General features: G+C 38.1%; 1 protein-coding gene across 1 annotated transcript in view; it reads right to left on the bottom strand.

Moving 5' to 3' along the window:
- The window catches only part of ATP6V1H (ATPase H+ transporting V1 subunit H), a 49,777-nt gene that overhangs the window by 29,411 nt on the left and 4,687 nt on the right, over positions 1-15,679 (bottom strand). Inside the window, exons 3-6 of the mRNA XM_040074923.2 lie at positions 10,565-10,667; positions 9,080-9,169; positions 3,792-3,905; positions 1,013-1,117 (exon numbers count right to left, since the gene is read on the bottom strand). Coding sequence (XP_039930857.1) covers positions 1,013-1,117; positions 3,792-3,905; positions 9,080-9,169; positions 10,565-10,667 — 412 coding nt within the window. The remainder of the gene's footprint in view (positions 1-1,012; positions 1,118-3,791; positions 3,906-9,079; positions 9,170-10,564; positions 10,668-15,679) is intronic.

The raw sequence follows: 15,679 nt of genomic DNA, 5'->3' as shown, positions 1-15,679 counted from the left end.
CAAGTTTCTTTCAGTTCTCCAATCTTTCTAGTCATAAAGAAAAAAAAAAAAAGGAGAATCTATTAGATATTTATTTTTCCTGATTAATATATTACCATAATATATTGTATTTATTTCCCACACACACTTCATGTCTAGAAGAACGTGCTTGGAGCTGACCTGGTACATCAACATTTTTAACTATTTAAGTGCGGATTTATTAAAGACATTTATTTATCTTAGAATGTGCAAACTGTACTCTTGCATCTGTCTGAAGGAAATTACAACTTTAAGATTCTCCTTCCAGAGGGAAAAAATAAAACTCCTTTTTAATAAGCCCAATTTAGAAAACTATAAAAATATACCATTAATAATAATAAATCTACTGAATGTTTCTCAGCTCTCCAAAATCCACTTCTACTACAGCACTAGGAGAATGAGTGACAAATCACTGTGTTTTGAAGGAAAAATGTCCAGAAATTAATACAAAGGAGAATGATCCATCTTTGATGGACAAGCCAGAAGTAAGTGGTTCAAACTGAGCTAATACAATAGAAACACTGCCCAAATAAGTTGGAATTTATTCCGTTTCAAGACACAGGACTAAAAGTAAAGGCTTTGTACTACAGTGAACTGGAAAAAGATTTTGATATTCAGTTTCTGCTGCCATGTGACCTTTACTGCCAGAAAAAAGCTCTGTTAATCAAAATAGTAGAGGCAAGACAAAAAAAACCACCTCATCTCATATCTTCTCAGTGTCCAAAAGAATAAAAAATAAAACTGAAAGAAATAAACTAAAAGGCAAAAAGCTTTCTCATTAATTTACATTTCAAGGACTGGAGTAAAACACTTAAAATACCAAGGTAAAAACTAAGTGCTTGAATAAAGAACATTTTAACTTTAAAAATGACAAAGTAAAATTTCATTTAAAAAAAAACAAAACCAAAAATACACCCCTTGTTTGCACATGTATACATTCATATTCTTGAAAAAAGTTTCCAAAGTTAAAGTTTAAACAACAGCAGATTTTTACCTGTGAACTAAGCTGAGTTTTAATCCAGTTGAAATAGTAATTCAAGTCACTGCCTTCCATAAGCTCCCTCCCCCAAGCAGCCAGTTTGGCAATAATTCTTGCTGCCTGAAAAAGAACGCAATAAACTGATTTTTCAAACACGGCGATTTCAGAATTCAGTGAGAAGTTCCGTAAACTCTGGAAACCAATTTTAGATAAAAGATAGTCCCTTACAAGAAATCTACCTGTTTTCTGTGTAGCAGACTCTTCGTGCCTGTTACCAGTTACCTGTAGCTGCCGAAGTTCACAAGGCACCACTAAAGAACTCAGAAGGAGATGGAGAGAAGCTGTCGATGGGCTACTGCTGTAGACACCACTACAGTCAGAAATTAATCAAAAGCAAGGCACTTGATGGCCTAACACATGCAGGCTTGATTTAAGCAACTATGGCATATGCCAAACAAATAGTAACATAGTATTGACAGGTTTTTGTACTTAAACTGAAGGAAGTCATCTTCAAGAAGGAAGAAGTTTCAAGCCCACAAAAGAAGAGCAGAAAAGTAAAATGGAAGGTACAATTTAAGAATGAAGTTGGGGAGTAAAGATGTGGTCAGGTTAAGAACTTTCATGATGCCCATGGCTTTAAGAATACTTAAACAAGAGTGTATTTCTACATCAGCCTTTCCAAATTATACTTGAAATAAATCTACAATGCATTCTGCAGGTAATTTTCAAAAGCATTTGAGCCAGCTTACATATAAAGAGGCAGCATAACCAAGAAATTACTGAAGCAAGGGTTCATTTGCATGCACACAGTTCCTTGGTGCAGTGAGGACACTATTCCAGCCACCTTTCCACCTTACTGCATTCACATGTGCAGCACCAACACGACAGATTTCTCGAGAGATTGCAACTGTGAGTCTGGAACAATGATCGCTACACTAAAGTGCGTCAAATCCTCTTCTAAATGGAAGTCACCCTATAAAATCCCTCCAGCTTTAAAACACAAGATATTAGCTCTCCTGTCAATCATTCTTCTGAGTTAAAACTCTTACCTGGCCCCTGAATGGGAGACCAGTAATGCTTAGCAGAATTTGAGCCTACAGAGAGGATGGGTATTTTTATCTGCTTCGGGAGATGCAATGACATGGCATCAAAAATCTTCCAGTGAGCACAGTAAGAAAAAAATAAACCCAACAAAAATAACAATCTTAAAATCTGGGATTGAAAACATTCATGTGCTTTAAAAAACATGCACCGTACTAAAAGGTACAATAAGGCAGTAAACTTAGTGGAGCCACTTTAAGTGGATTCACTTCACATAAGATTCTCTGTGTCTTGTTAAATTATATGTGTATTTTTGCAGTACCTAATGAAAACGATATCTGAATAACACAAATTTGAGAAGAGAAATGCTGACCATCAAAATTTCTATACCATATGTTTAAAAACCACCATTCCAGGGAGATTAAATAGTTTGCATTGCAAGGGTCGAAAAATTATGCTTTACCTGCATATTTGGGCAGTCACCTTTGACTGCTCAAACTGCAGTTTTGCAGGATGGGTCTTCAGTAGCACTACCACACACACACACACCAAAAAAAAACCAAAAAAACACCCAACCTGCACTGGCCAAAAGATACCCCAGCCACCTTTTCCCTCAGCTACACCAAGAAAACTGATTCACATCCACGCAGTCAAACAATTAGATTAAATAAATTTAAAAAAATAATAATAAATCAAGCCTGACATTTTTCTTGAGAACATGTCAGCTCACTGTTGAAATTACAGTACAGTCCCAAACACAGCTGCACTGGCCACAGCCCAGGGCAAACAGCATGGCTTGCTCGGTGTCCTGAAATCCTTGCACCAGTTATGCCCCCACAGCCTAATGCAGGCCAGGTAGTGGGTTTCTAGTTTGAGTCTCTGATTTGACTCTACCGTATCATTTCAGCACAAATATAGGCAGTGCAGAACAATTCATAGCTGTGCAGTTTTCCTCAAGCTATAATATAAGTTTCACTGCTGGAAACTGTGGTCTCCTCTACCAATTTACAATAATACACACATATTTTTGTCCCACAAGAAAAAAACCTGCTGAGATGAAATAGCCAGTTTTCACTGACAACAGAAGAATATTAAGATTCCAGAAAAGCTACACCATACACAGGAGCAGCAAACAGTAGCCAAAGTATAGCAGAAACCATGCACAAGGCTGTACTGGGTTTGGCTGGGACAGGTTTAATTTTCTTCACAGCAATCCATACGATGCTGTGGCTTAGACTGGTCCAAAACATTGCTGGTAATATATCAGTGTTTTAGCTGCTCATGAGCAGCACTTGAACAACATTAGGCATTTCTCTGTTTCTCATTCTACACTTCCAATGAGTCAGCTGATAAACTAAGCATATGAGAAAATAAGGTTAACCGAGGTAAAAATATTTCCTTCGCACAAGATGAGAACTCTAAAATGTAATACTGTAGAGCATAGACTGGCAGCTGTGATAAAAGATTTTCAGGTATGTTTTACCATACTTATTGTTCTCAAATCCCTGCTTCTCTGAATTTTTCAAATCTGCCCTAATCTCCCAGAAATAAACCAAGGCAAATTAACAATGTAACTTTGCTTCTTAAAATGTAGTTAGGTGAAGCTTGCATTAAGAATGCCTCGTCTAGACTGCAAGAAGAAAACATTCCAGTCCAGGCAGAAGTTTAGTTTCAAATTCAAAAATCTCCTGAAGAAAAATAGAACCAGCATTTTTCTCCACCATCTTCAGAGACAGGTTCATTTAAAACTTACCATATGCACAGTGAAGAGATCTTGTCGATTCAACATTGGCAGAAAATAGGACCATGCAGTGTTTTTACCACGTTTTGCATAATCAAAGAAGATGCAAACACGCTGATGATTTTCCTGTAAAAATTGAGAGAGAGGAAAAGATGGCAGACTTGTAAAAGCATTTGACATAAAGCAGTTATTTGCTCCTTGGTATGCTGGCATAGATTATCAGAGTGTATCCTGGCTTGTAAGAGCCCACGGAAATTTTTCAGTTAGACTCAAAAATTACTTGTGGATACAGTAATTTCAGCACACCAACATTAAGCCTGGAGATTTGGGGTGGAGGAAACAAAACTTGAAGCCTTAATTGTACCCCTGTACTTCAACACCTACTTGAGCAAAAACACATATATTCTTTTGAACAGGCAAGTGGAGTGAGGCAAATGAGAAATGAGCTAAATACTGTAATTTTTTAAGAATAACACTGCTCTTCATCTAACCAATTATGCTTGATTAAAGTCCACACAAAGTTTTCAATGTACTGCTACTTCCACACAAGAGTCTGTTGCTCAACTTCTTCTATAAGTGAAATCTTGGGGGTGTAAATAAGCTTTTCCATTCCTCTCAATGGGAAATGAGCTCTTCTCTCCCAAATGAGGCTCAACTGATTCAGCAGTTATCTCAGGCAATTTACATATCTATAAGAGGACACTGCCACCAGAAGTCTGTTCTCTAGGGCTCCTATCCTGAGCCACAAGAGACCACAACTACCTGAGCCTGGGCACTGGGTTCTTTTTTATGTATTTCCCCTAATAATCACTATGCAAAGCAGCTATTCCAGTCCTCCTTACTGCAGACCAGAGAACAGGCCATACAATCATGAACGAGAAAGAAAAGCTCTGCTGTTTCCTAATAGCCTAGAATATAGACAGCATCCAAAAAAAATCTCACATCTGAATTCTTGCTTTTCTTCAATTATTTCCATATACTTTCCAGCCCGGTGGATTGAAAACTTTCCTTCTAAAGAGATGTCTCAATGTCCATTGAAGTCAAAATACTACCACCAAGTACACAACTATCAAGGAAGGCAAATGAGAAACTCACAAAAGGACAGTATTTCAGTCTCCACAATCCAGACATTTTAATTTTCAAACTCTTCTAGCTAGAAGGGCTTTTCTCTATCAATTCTGCACCCTATTATTAACTCAAGGGATGAAGAACCAGCTATGCAAGCTGAATACGATCCATTAAGCACAAGATGACCGGAGCGTATCCATGATTCAAACAGTGGCATCTTACTATGCCTTAGAGCTTCAACCTTGAAAAAAGTAACAGTCCTTACCTAGGAACATAACTTTCCTCACTTTTACTCTTCCAATTCTCTTCCCCACCCACCCACCCGCTGGAGGAGTGAGTGAGTGGCTGTGTGGTGCTTAGCTGCCAGCAAGCGTTAACCACAACAGTATTGTAGCACATGGGCTGCAAATTGCTGCCCTGATCACTGACTGGGGAAGCTCAGATGTCACCAGTTATCTGCCGGTTATAACCCTTACAGTGATCCATTCTGTACATGGCATGCATAAAAAAGCATGCCCAAAAATGTTCTCAAAATTTATTGTTCAAACTATGAAATAAATAAAAGTAAGATCTCAGGAACACAGAGCCTTTGGTGGAGAGCTTTTATACTGTGAGGGCTTGCTTGATGAGAAATGGCAGTTTGATCAAATAAATCACCATTAGCATCTGAATGTGCTAAACAGTCTAGCTAAAAAAGATCAAAACTTACCAGATCAATGAGTTCAGTTTACAATATAACTAAGGAGGAGACAGACAAGTCTGGAAGTAGAAATGCTGAAATAATTTCAACATGCTGTCAGTCAGAAGACTCGTCTGGTTTGCTGCTAGGGTGCAGGATCAAGACAGAAGGGAAGGAGTGGAAAACTTCCAGCAGCCCTGAAATAGGTAGTGCAGCACCTTCCTAGGAAGCTACTGACTACACTGATAAAAAGAAAATTCTGAAGCTCTCACATAAACAGTTGAATAATTTAGTAGCTGTCATTTCTGAAGAAGCATAATGAAGCTCGGATGGTACTGCTACCTGCACCAACTAGAGTGTAGGTTCTTAAAAGATTTCATAAGTAACAGACGGTGCAGTACAAGGTCACTAATCCAAAGAAATTGTTCCAAGAATTTATCAGATGAAGACAGTAAGAAATGTTTCCTCAAGGACAGCAGTACGCTAACATTATCCACCTTCAGAAGTAAGCAGAATGGCAATAAATTAATTATATGGCAAATACCACACTCACTTCATGTTTGCCAGTGTTCAAAAGAAATCTTTCTTAGAAAGGTCATCAAATCAGTAAGTAGAACTGCTGGAACAATCCTAGACACCCAAGTAAGCTTTTGGTGAGCTCAGAACACAGTTGACATAATTTTTACCACCTCACAAGCAAGGCATAGAAAGATAATAGAAAAACCACAATCCGCCATTATCAGACAAAAGCTGGATACTGCTACCTGTGATAGTTTCTAAAAGTTCCAGCTATCAAAAGCAGCTTCAAATATTATTTGTTCATCTCATGAAACTGCAGCAAACCTATTTTCTCAAGGCAAATTTTACTCAGAGTCAATGGCACCATGACAGGCCATGTCCTTGAACAATTTCTTGCTTAAAATTTTTGAATGTACTGAATTAAGATGAGTCAGGCAAAGATTGGAGACTTCATATCCACAAGAAAAATGGGGCAAGACTATTCACATGAGCATGTACTGACAGAACAAGAGGGAACGGCTTCAAACTGGGAGTAGGTTTAGGTATTAGGGAAAGATCGGGAGGGACTGGAACAGGTTGCACAGGGAAGCTGGGGATGTCCCATCCCTGGTGGTCTTCAAGAACAGGCTGGATGGGGCTTTGAGCAACCTGGTCTAGCTGAAGGTGTCCCTGCCAATAGCAAGAGGGTTGGAACCAGATATCTTCAAGGTACCCTTCTAACCCAAACCATTCTACAATTCTATGATACTGTGGGTTCTTGTGCCCAGGCAGTTTGCAGGGACCCTAAACTCACAGTCACACCATTATTGGCCAATATGCTGCTTTCTGACAAGAATCTTACACCTTGAAAATGTGCAACCAGGGGTTCATAAGGCACCACTGGCTGTATGTTCCAGTCCCTGAACATGACCTAAACAACTCCTGTTTCAGCCTTGCTAAGTGGAGATGTCACAGGTTACAAAACTAAGATAATGTGGATGCCTGCAGACAAGTCTTCTATGCCAGCATCCCTCAATCCCTAAAGAATGCAATCACACACAGCATTGCAAAAGTCAGTGCAGCCTTTTGGATACTGAAGGAGAATTTCTAAGGTGAAAAAAGCATTCAACTTCAAACAAAAGCAAATATGTAGTGTGCACCAATATCCCTATTCTGCAGTATCACTATAAAGCCTGAATAATGTAAAGCCATTACATTTAACATTAAGAATTCCATACATGCCACTTCTAGGGCAGGGTAAGGCCCAAAATACAACCATGTCATAAAGTCAAGAAAACACATACATCTAACCACTTATGACAGAAACAGAGCAAAAAAGAAAATACTCAAAACTACATTCTGTGACTACTTAGAACTATTCCATCTGTTCAAAAGTGGGCCAATGAAAGCATTACCTGTGAGATATTAATTCCACAGCACAGAAGATATCATCAGCTATCATATACTGTAGCTGCAGGCCATGTACTAATGCCAAAGCACATTAGCAAAACAAGACCTATGAATGCTCACAAGTTCTGAAAAAAAGCAAATGAAAATGCCATTGCAAATGAAAAAGGACAAATGATGACTTCTCTGGCCACTGATGCACTGATACACAGAAAACAACACCCATTCCTCACAAAAGTACCCATAATGAACAAAGTTCTCACAACACAGAGCCAAAGTCTGTCATCCAATGTGTAAACCAAAACAAGGTATTCCCAATTCAGTGTCCTAATCAAAGAATAGCACTGAGGATCATTTTTGTCTTCTCTGCTTCTTGATGTTTGTGTCACATGTGAACAAAAGTAAAACTAAATGAGAAAAAGTGACCAAGCTACAGATGAGTAAATTGCTGCTACCACCACCAGCTATTATCCTATTAGCCGAGGTGCCAGGGCACTCACTTAGGGCTCTATTTTGCAGACAGGCACATGAAAGAACACCACGGTTCTCATGTTATACAAACTGTGGAGAGGCTCACACTTCTCAGCTTGCCTGTTGAAATACTGAACACTCAGAGCTGGAATAAGAACTCCCATGGTTCACCTCCTAGAGCAGTACCCTAAACCAATAGCACTAAACACATTTCACTGTAACCTTGGGTCAAATATGTCATAAAACAGGAGAAGAGAAACTATCAAACACAGATAGTTTATGTGAATAGTAGTAAAAAAACCTCACAGAACTCAACCCATCTTGTTACATTACTCCAAATGCCTTCTCTTAGCCAACTTCAGAGCAAGAAAACATAAAAGCAGGATTATCTGATTGGGAAAGGCCTCTTCTTGAGTTGTCCCAATCACCTCAGCAGTCCTGAGATCAAGTTTAATAGCCTACTATTATAAGTCACTGTTGTCCACAGCTACAAAGAGCTGCATGTTACACTGAATTAAAAGTTCCTGGTTTAGAACTAAATCATGCAGAATTTCAGAACATGTTGTCCCAAAACAACCTAACTTATGTTGGAAACCTGAAGCTGCAGAAACTACACCTTGCTGAGGGTGGCCAAATTATCATTTTCATAGGAAAATTTCAATTTCATATCAACAACTTCAAATGATAAGTCATAGCTTTCCTATACTATAGGAAAGGCCTGAGGTAACAAGTCATAGAATTTTAGAATCATTTATGTAGGGAAAGACCTTTAAGATCACCAAACCCAACAATTAATCTAACATTGACAAGTCCACCGCAATATAAACTGATATATCAAATGTAAAAAGTATTTAGAAAAAAATTCTGCTAATTAAGATTACATCCAATGAAAGCACTATGAAACACTAGCCTTAACAACCAAGTTTTGAATTAAACATAGCTGAGAACCAACAGACAAGCATAAAATTTTGTTTTATTTTCAGAATTTGAACATATTACAAGCTATGTTACCCTTACAACTTTAGGTCTAACATTTAATCTCTCAAGACAGGATGTGAAAATTTAATAGAATATTTTTAACACAATATGACAAACACCTGAAAATACATTAATTACACTAGGGAGACATTCAAGCATCCATTTAAAGACTTAAAAATAATACAGATTATTGACCTACTTGCAGCATATCATCAACCATAGTCAGAATGTACTGAACAGTCTGTTCCTTGGAGATATGAGTCATCAAGTTTATAAATGTTTTAGCACACTAGAAAAATAAAAGAGACATTAAAATTAAAATTAGCAACTGTCTTTGTTCCTTTTGATAATATAAAACAGGACTTTATCAATTCACAGTTAAGACTAACATAAGCATTGAGCATCCCAACATCTTATTCAATTGCAGTAAGAGATGAATACATTTGACATTATCTCACAAAGAAAATTTTCTATCACATTGGTTGCTACCCTTTATAAATTGTTTTATGGCTTTCAAATTGAATAAGTACTTGCTAGTGAAAGTCACCAATATGCTTGGTTGAAAAATTAGAAAAGCCTCCCTCAGAACCCCTTTTTTATGGTAGTGACAGGATCATGTAAACTGACAGAACAGCAACTAAGAGTACAAAAAAATTTCAACAGTTTGAATGGAGGAAGGAAGACAGGTAGCTCCTCTGTTCACTTACTATATACATTGTAGAAAAAACTTTGTTCATCTTGAAGAATGTTACAATTTCAGCAACAGGCTGAAATAGTTACAATATTACTTTTTATGCTTCCTCCTTCCCCTTCACCACATTCAACTAAAACAGAAAAAAAATCGAATTCTGAACTGCTACATCGTAATTATATAGTGAGATATAAGGTACACAACATACGTTTTTGTTACTATGCAAACTATTATCCATTAGATGACAGTAACACAGTACATCTCGGAGAGAAAAGAAATACGAAACCAAAACAAACAGCCTAAAATTAAATTTAAAAAATGGCTAGAAATGTTTGTTTGTGGAAAGTATCTACTATTCACCTTCCTCCCTGCATCTCCCAATCCTCTTGATGTCTGACATTCTGTGCTAGAACCTCAGGCTGAGATTCTGCTGATTCAAATATTATTAAAGTGTCTTTGGGCATCCTGCCTGGATTCCATAAGAGCAAAGGGCTGATTCAGTCCTGAATCAGCTCTGTCCAATGCAAAAGTCTCATATCTTAACCATGCCTAAAATGGCACAAGACACCCATGTCTATGTGAATACACCTTAGCAGTCAATGGACTTCATGCTGTAACTAAATTGTAATTGCTTAGCTAACTAAGCAGCAATCTTACTGGTAGCAGCTGTCATCAATAAACTATAAAGAAAAAAGCTCAAAAAAAAAGAAGTGACTCAAGTACAAGTGTGCATGATTAAGTAAACTGGGATGAGAGAAGACCTGAGCTATCTTGTTCCACAACAAAATCAAAGTCAGATGACATTTAACAATTATTTAGTCGGCTTTAAAATTAATAACACCCAACCCATGTCTAAGAAAAAATAAAAGAATTACAATTGCAAGCTTTATACTTATTCCGTAACATCTTAACTGTATACAGCCAGCAATAAAATAAGAGTTGATACGAAAATTTCCTTCCTCCCCAAAAGAGACTTCATTAAAAGGAAGTTACTTGATTGCCTTCTGTTTGCAACAACTCCTGTTTTTCTTCTGGATTTCTTTTCTGTTCAAATCTTTGAATAAATTCACAGTCTTCACCTGAAATCATCTGACCTCTGAAAAACAAAACATTAAATCGTAAGTAACATGAACAGTTAAGTTGGAAATAACTGTACTGGGTTCACATGGCAAGGTTTTGTTAGTAGGGGACTGCTTGGGTGGCTCCTATGAGAAGACACCAGAAGTGGCCCCCACGTCAGACAGAGCCAGTTCCAGCCAGCTCCAGGACATACCCACCACTGGCCAAACCTGAGCCACTCAGTAATGACTGCAACACCTCTGTGATAACTTGTTTAAGGAGTAAAAACTGCTGTGCAACAGCAGCCCTGAGACAGGACTGACAATATGTGGAAGAAACAACTCTGCAGACTGCCAGATCAAGGAGGGAGAGGAGGTGATCCACAAGCCAGAGCACAGATTCCCCTGCAGCCTGTGGTGAAGATCATGGCGAGGCAATTGTTCCCCTTCAGCCCATGAAGGTCCTAGGTGGAACAGAGTCCATGGACTCTGCAGTCCATGGAGGACACCCATGCCAGAGGAGGCAGATGTGCCTCACGGGAAACTGCAGTCCAGTTTTCTTGCAGGACCTGTGACCTCAAGGGTGATGTATGCTGGAGCACTCTGCCCCTGGAAGATGAATCTGCAAGAAAGGATCCATGCTGGAGGAGTTCGTGAATGACAATAACCCATGAGTGGGACATAAGCAGGGGAAGAGTGTGAGAAGGAAGAGACAGAGTGTTATGAATTGACTACAGCCTCCATATGCTATTCACCTACACCATTCAAAGCAAGGAGGCAGAGAAGTTGAAGCAGAAGTTGAGCCTGAGAAGAAGGGAGGAAGTAGGAATTTTTCAGGTTTTTTTCCAATTTTTCATTAACCTACTCCATTTAATCAGCAATAAATTAATTTCATTTCACCAAGTAGAGCCTGTTTTGCCCATGATGATAAGTGGTGAGTGATCTCCCTGCCCTTACGCCTCAATCCCAGAGCTTTTTCATGTCTTTTCCTCTCTTCTTTTGGTGGAGCAAGAGAGTCCTGTCCAGATGGGCACCTAGTGACCAATCAATGTCAAACCACATACAAACCTTGTTTTCTTCATCTTGGGCTATCATAGAATCATAAAATGGTTTGGTTTGGAAGCAACCTTGAAGATCATCTAGCTCCAACCCTTCTGCCATGGGCAGGGATGTCACTTACAAGATCAGATTGCTCAGAGCCCAATCCAACTTGGCCTTGAACACTTTCAAGGATAAAACAGCCACAACTCCCTGGGCAAACCGTTCCAGGGCCTCAACAACCTTACAGTTAAGAATTTCCTCTTAACATCTAATCTAAACCTGCCCTGTTTCAGTTTAAAACCATTGCCTTTTGTTCTGTCAATATATGCCCATACAAAAAGTCTCTCACCCTCCTTTTCATAAACCCTTTTTAAGGTACTGGAAGGTCTCCCCAAAGCCTTCTCTTCTCCAAGCTGAACAACTCCAACTCTCGCAGCCTGTTCTGGTAGGAGATATGCTCCAGCCCTCCAACCATCCTGGTGCCCCTGCTCTGGACCAGCTCCAACAGGTCTTTGTTTCTTCATTGTGCTGAGGAGCCCAGAGCTGGATGCAGCATTTCAGGCAGGGTCTTGCAACGGCAGAGTAGAGAGAATACAATATCAACCATATCACTTTACCAATGTTGTATCCCACAAAAAAAAATGTAATGGGCTCCTTCCTGCAAAGGGTCTCATGTAAAAAAAAAAAAAAAAAAAAAAACAAAAAACCAAAAAAAAAAAAAACACCTAATGGTGGAATAATCTTTCAAAAGATTCATTGCCTCTGAACAACATTCTCTAAATAATTTTTAAGCTTCCAGGGGCTGAATGCAATGTCAGTGGTAAGAACTGAAATACACACAGTTAGCATGTTATGCCAAAATGGTAATAGATAACATGAGTAACGGTCTAATTCAACCAAGAAATAAGTGCTGAAAACCAAAATTAATTGTCACTTTAAGTTTGCTGTAGGCACTGAAGAAAATTGTAAGGAAAAGAGAGACCATGGTTCCTTATTTATTTTTAGCTTTCACTTATTACATTTTGAGTTGAAAAACTGATGCGCATGCAAGTTCACCCACACAGCAAAGAGGTTTGATACAGTGAACTGTTGTGAACATCTATATGATAACAGATGTCTACTTAATCTTCTCTTCAGATTAATATTCACGTGGTTACTGCCATCACCAGTGCTATCCCAGAAAGCTGTTGACTCAGCTGAAGAGTCAGACAGATTTGCAGAAAAGTACCAGTGGTTTTTTTAATAATACAAAACTTCATATCATAAGAAATAAAAAAAAAAAACTTGTCCAAATAGTACAGTCAGGTACTCTTCAGGTAAGAAAAGTAATTTCAAATCAAGTAGTCCCAAAAATATCCAAGATTTTAATAGGTGACTAGCTTTACTAGGTAATACCAGGAGGGCTTCAGGAAAGAATAAAATCATGCACAGTCACAGGGGATGAAAGCATTAGACATTTCTGCTTCAGTTATTTCCAAGACTCATCTCCTCTTAACATTTTCACTGAATAAAATGCCTCTTCAACTTTGCAAAGCTGTGTAGCATGGACTCTTCATCCATCTTTTCCATATTCAAGGTCAGTTTTCAGATGTTCCATGACAAGAGACTACATTAAATACATTGTAAACTTTACAGGAGGTATTCACCTTTTTTTTTTTTTTTTTCCCCCAACTGACTCACCTGAATTCTTGAAATAAACCTACAATGTGTACTTTTCTCTTACTTAAATGATTATGTCTTGAGTATGGCCCCCTGACAGAGCCATCTTTTATCGATTTACAATTCAAACAAAGAACATAAGTAGTCCAGTGCCATGTGTGCTATTCCTGTATTCCAGCTGCTTTGTTACAGATATCCTCATATGCACTGAAGAAAGGCAATCAAGATTTACCAACTGGAAGATTCCTAAATCCAGTGGTAGCGTAGTCCTTGCCCAGCTTCTGCAAAAACTTAACTAATTATAGATGAATCATATGTGATTAGCCAATGATGACCATGCTGCTACCATGCCTTTTAGACTGACCTACGTTCTTTCTTGCTGTTAAGGACGGATTTGAAAAGTTATGGGAAGAGGTGAACAATTAATCTGCCACAAATACTGGATTTAAGGACCGGTAATAATGATGACCAAGCCAGGGACTCATGGATCATACTGATACAAAAGTAACCAGATAAGCAGCTTGTTTATACGAATATTGCCATTTACAAAACACTTCAAAGACAATATAAGAGGAACCTTTAATTTTCAGCTTTAATGTTGGAGAAAGCCTCAGCCCATGAAGAGAGATACTTCTCTACAGTCAAGCTATTAGAAGAGGTCAGCCAACTGCAAAGGAAAAAAGCTTTCAAGCTTTTGCTTTTATCCTACATTAGGCCACAGGGAAAAAAAAAAAAAAAAAAAAAAAAAAAAAAAAAAAGATGTGGGGATTGATATTGCTGTGAGGAAAAAAAAGGCAATAAGTTTACTCTTTTATCGCTTTGTTAGCACCATTCGGAAATACATCTTCCAACACATACAAAACATTACAAGGGATCTGACAGCTTTTTAAACAAGCTTAACATTTTATCAAGGAACTCATACATCTGATTGTTTTAGTAATTTCAAATGTATCTACTTCTATTCATCTCATTTTAAAATTGAAATAACTGATTATACAGTAAACCTTAACCAGTGGTGGGGGAAGGGGAAGAAAAACCAACAAAAAACCATGAGAAAGTGCGGAACAGCCTCAGACAACTGATACTGAGTCCCATGATGGTATTACACATTTTCCTCATCCCCTCTTCAAAGCAACAGAAATTTCCCAGCACCTTTTAGCAAACAAACAACCAAAGCCTCCCTCCATCCCCCTTTCTAGCAGCCATTTAATTTATTTTCCAGGATGTGTCTACCGTCTTTTGCCAAGATAAAAGTCACTTTGAGCTTCAGCTGTGTCTTGGTTTCAGCTGGGATGGTTAATATTCTTCCTGATAGTTGGAACAAGTTTGTGTTCCAGACCTAGTATGAGCCCTTTATTATTATTTTATTATTTTTTTCCTCTTCCTTTTCCGTCCCATTAAAGTCTCTATCTCAACTCACAAACTTTCCCCTTTTTTCCCCCCCCGTTGGAGCATATCAGGTTTAGGCCAGGAGCCCTGTAAGCACCTTTCAAAGCTCTATGCCTGGGATACCAAGAGCTGCCTTGGAGAATACATGCTAGGAAACAAAACAAACTCTAGGATCTAGAAAGTATGCATTTGCAAGACCACCATTTTTAAATCTGCCTGACCACTTAATATGATTCAGAAGCTTGTGATTCCTTCTTTTAATTATGCATTTCCTCCAGCAACTCTTGTTCCTTTTTTTTAGGTTTGTTTGTTTGAATGATTTAATAAAAGACACCCTGGAGGTTAGGATTTTTTTGTTTGGTTTTTAGCTTGTTTTTGGTTCTTAATATTAAAAAAAATTACTACATATGCAGCACATATGAATCTCATATGAAGCCATCATACCAAGGCATTATTTCTTTTATCCAGGTATGTACAGCACTTTTCATGTACCTAGAGACACTAAATTCATCCAATTGCTCAACAGTTTCAGCATTACAAAATTAAAACAGACTGAATGTACTCTACAAGAGTACACCAGATTTCAGAAAAAAAGGAAAAAAAAAAAAAAAAAAAAACAACCAGAAGAAAACCCCTCACACACTACAAATTAGGAAACTGATATATTTCCTCTACGACAAGACTGACTCGTAAAGTCTGACATATTTAACCTGCTTTAGTAGGTTCTTCCGCCCCCAGAAAAATAGAACAGATATTATAGCATCAGAGTTCACAAACATGAATGAGAAGTATTTGAAAACACACAGGAAACTATGTACAAATTAGGCATCAAGTATCTCATCTGCTTGAATAAAAAGCATTATCAAATGCTGTGTATCTAGAAAACCTACAGTGCAGTAAGGTGCAAGTTAAACTCTGAAACAAGTTCAATTTTCCACAGAATTCATTTAAAGAAAGCAAA

Source organism: Hirundo rustica, chromosome 1 (assembly GCF_015227805.2).
Source record: "Hirundo rustica isolate bHirRus1 chromosome 1, bHirRus1.pri.v3, whole genome shotgun sequence".
Taxonomy (NCBI): domain Eukaryota; kingdom Metazoa; phylum Chordata; class Aves; order Passeriformes; family Hirundinidae; genus Hirundo; species Hirundo rustica.
Note: the sequence above shows the minus strand (reverse complement) of the source record. Positions and strands in the feature narration are given on the sequence as shown.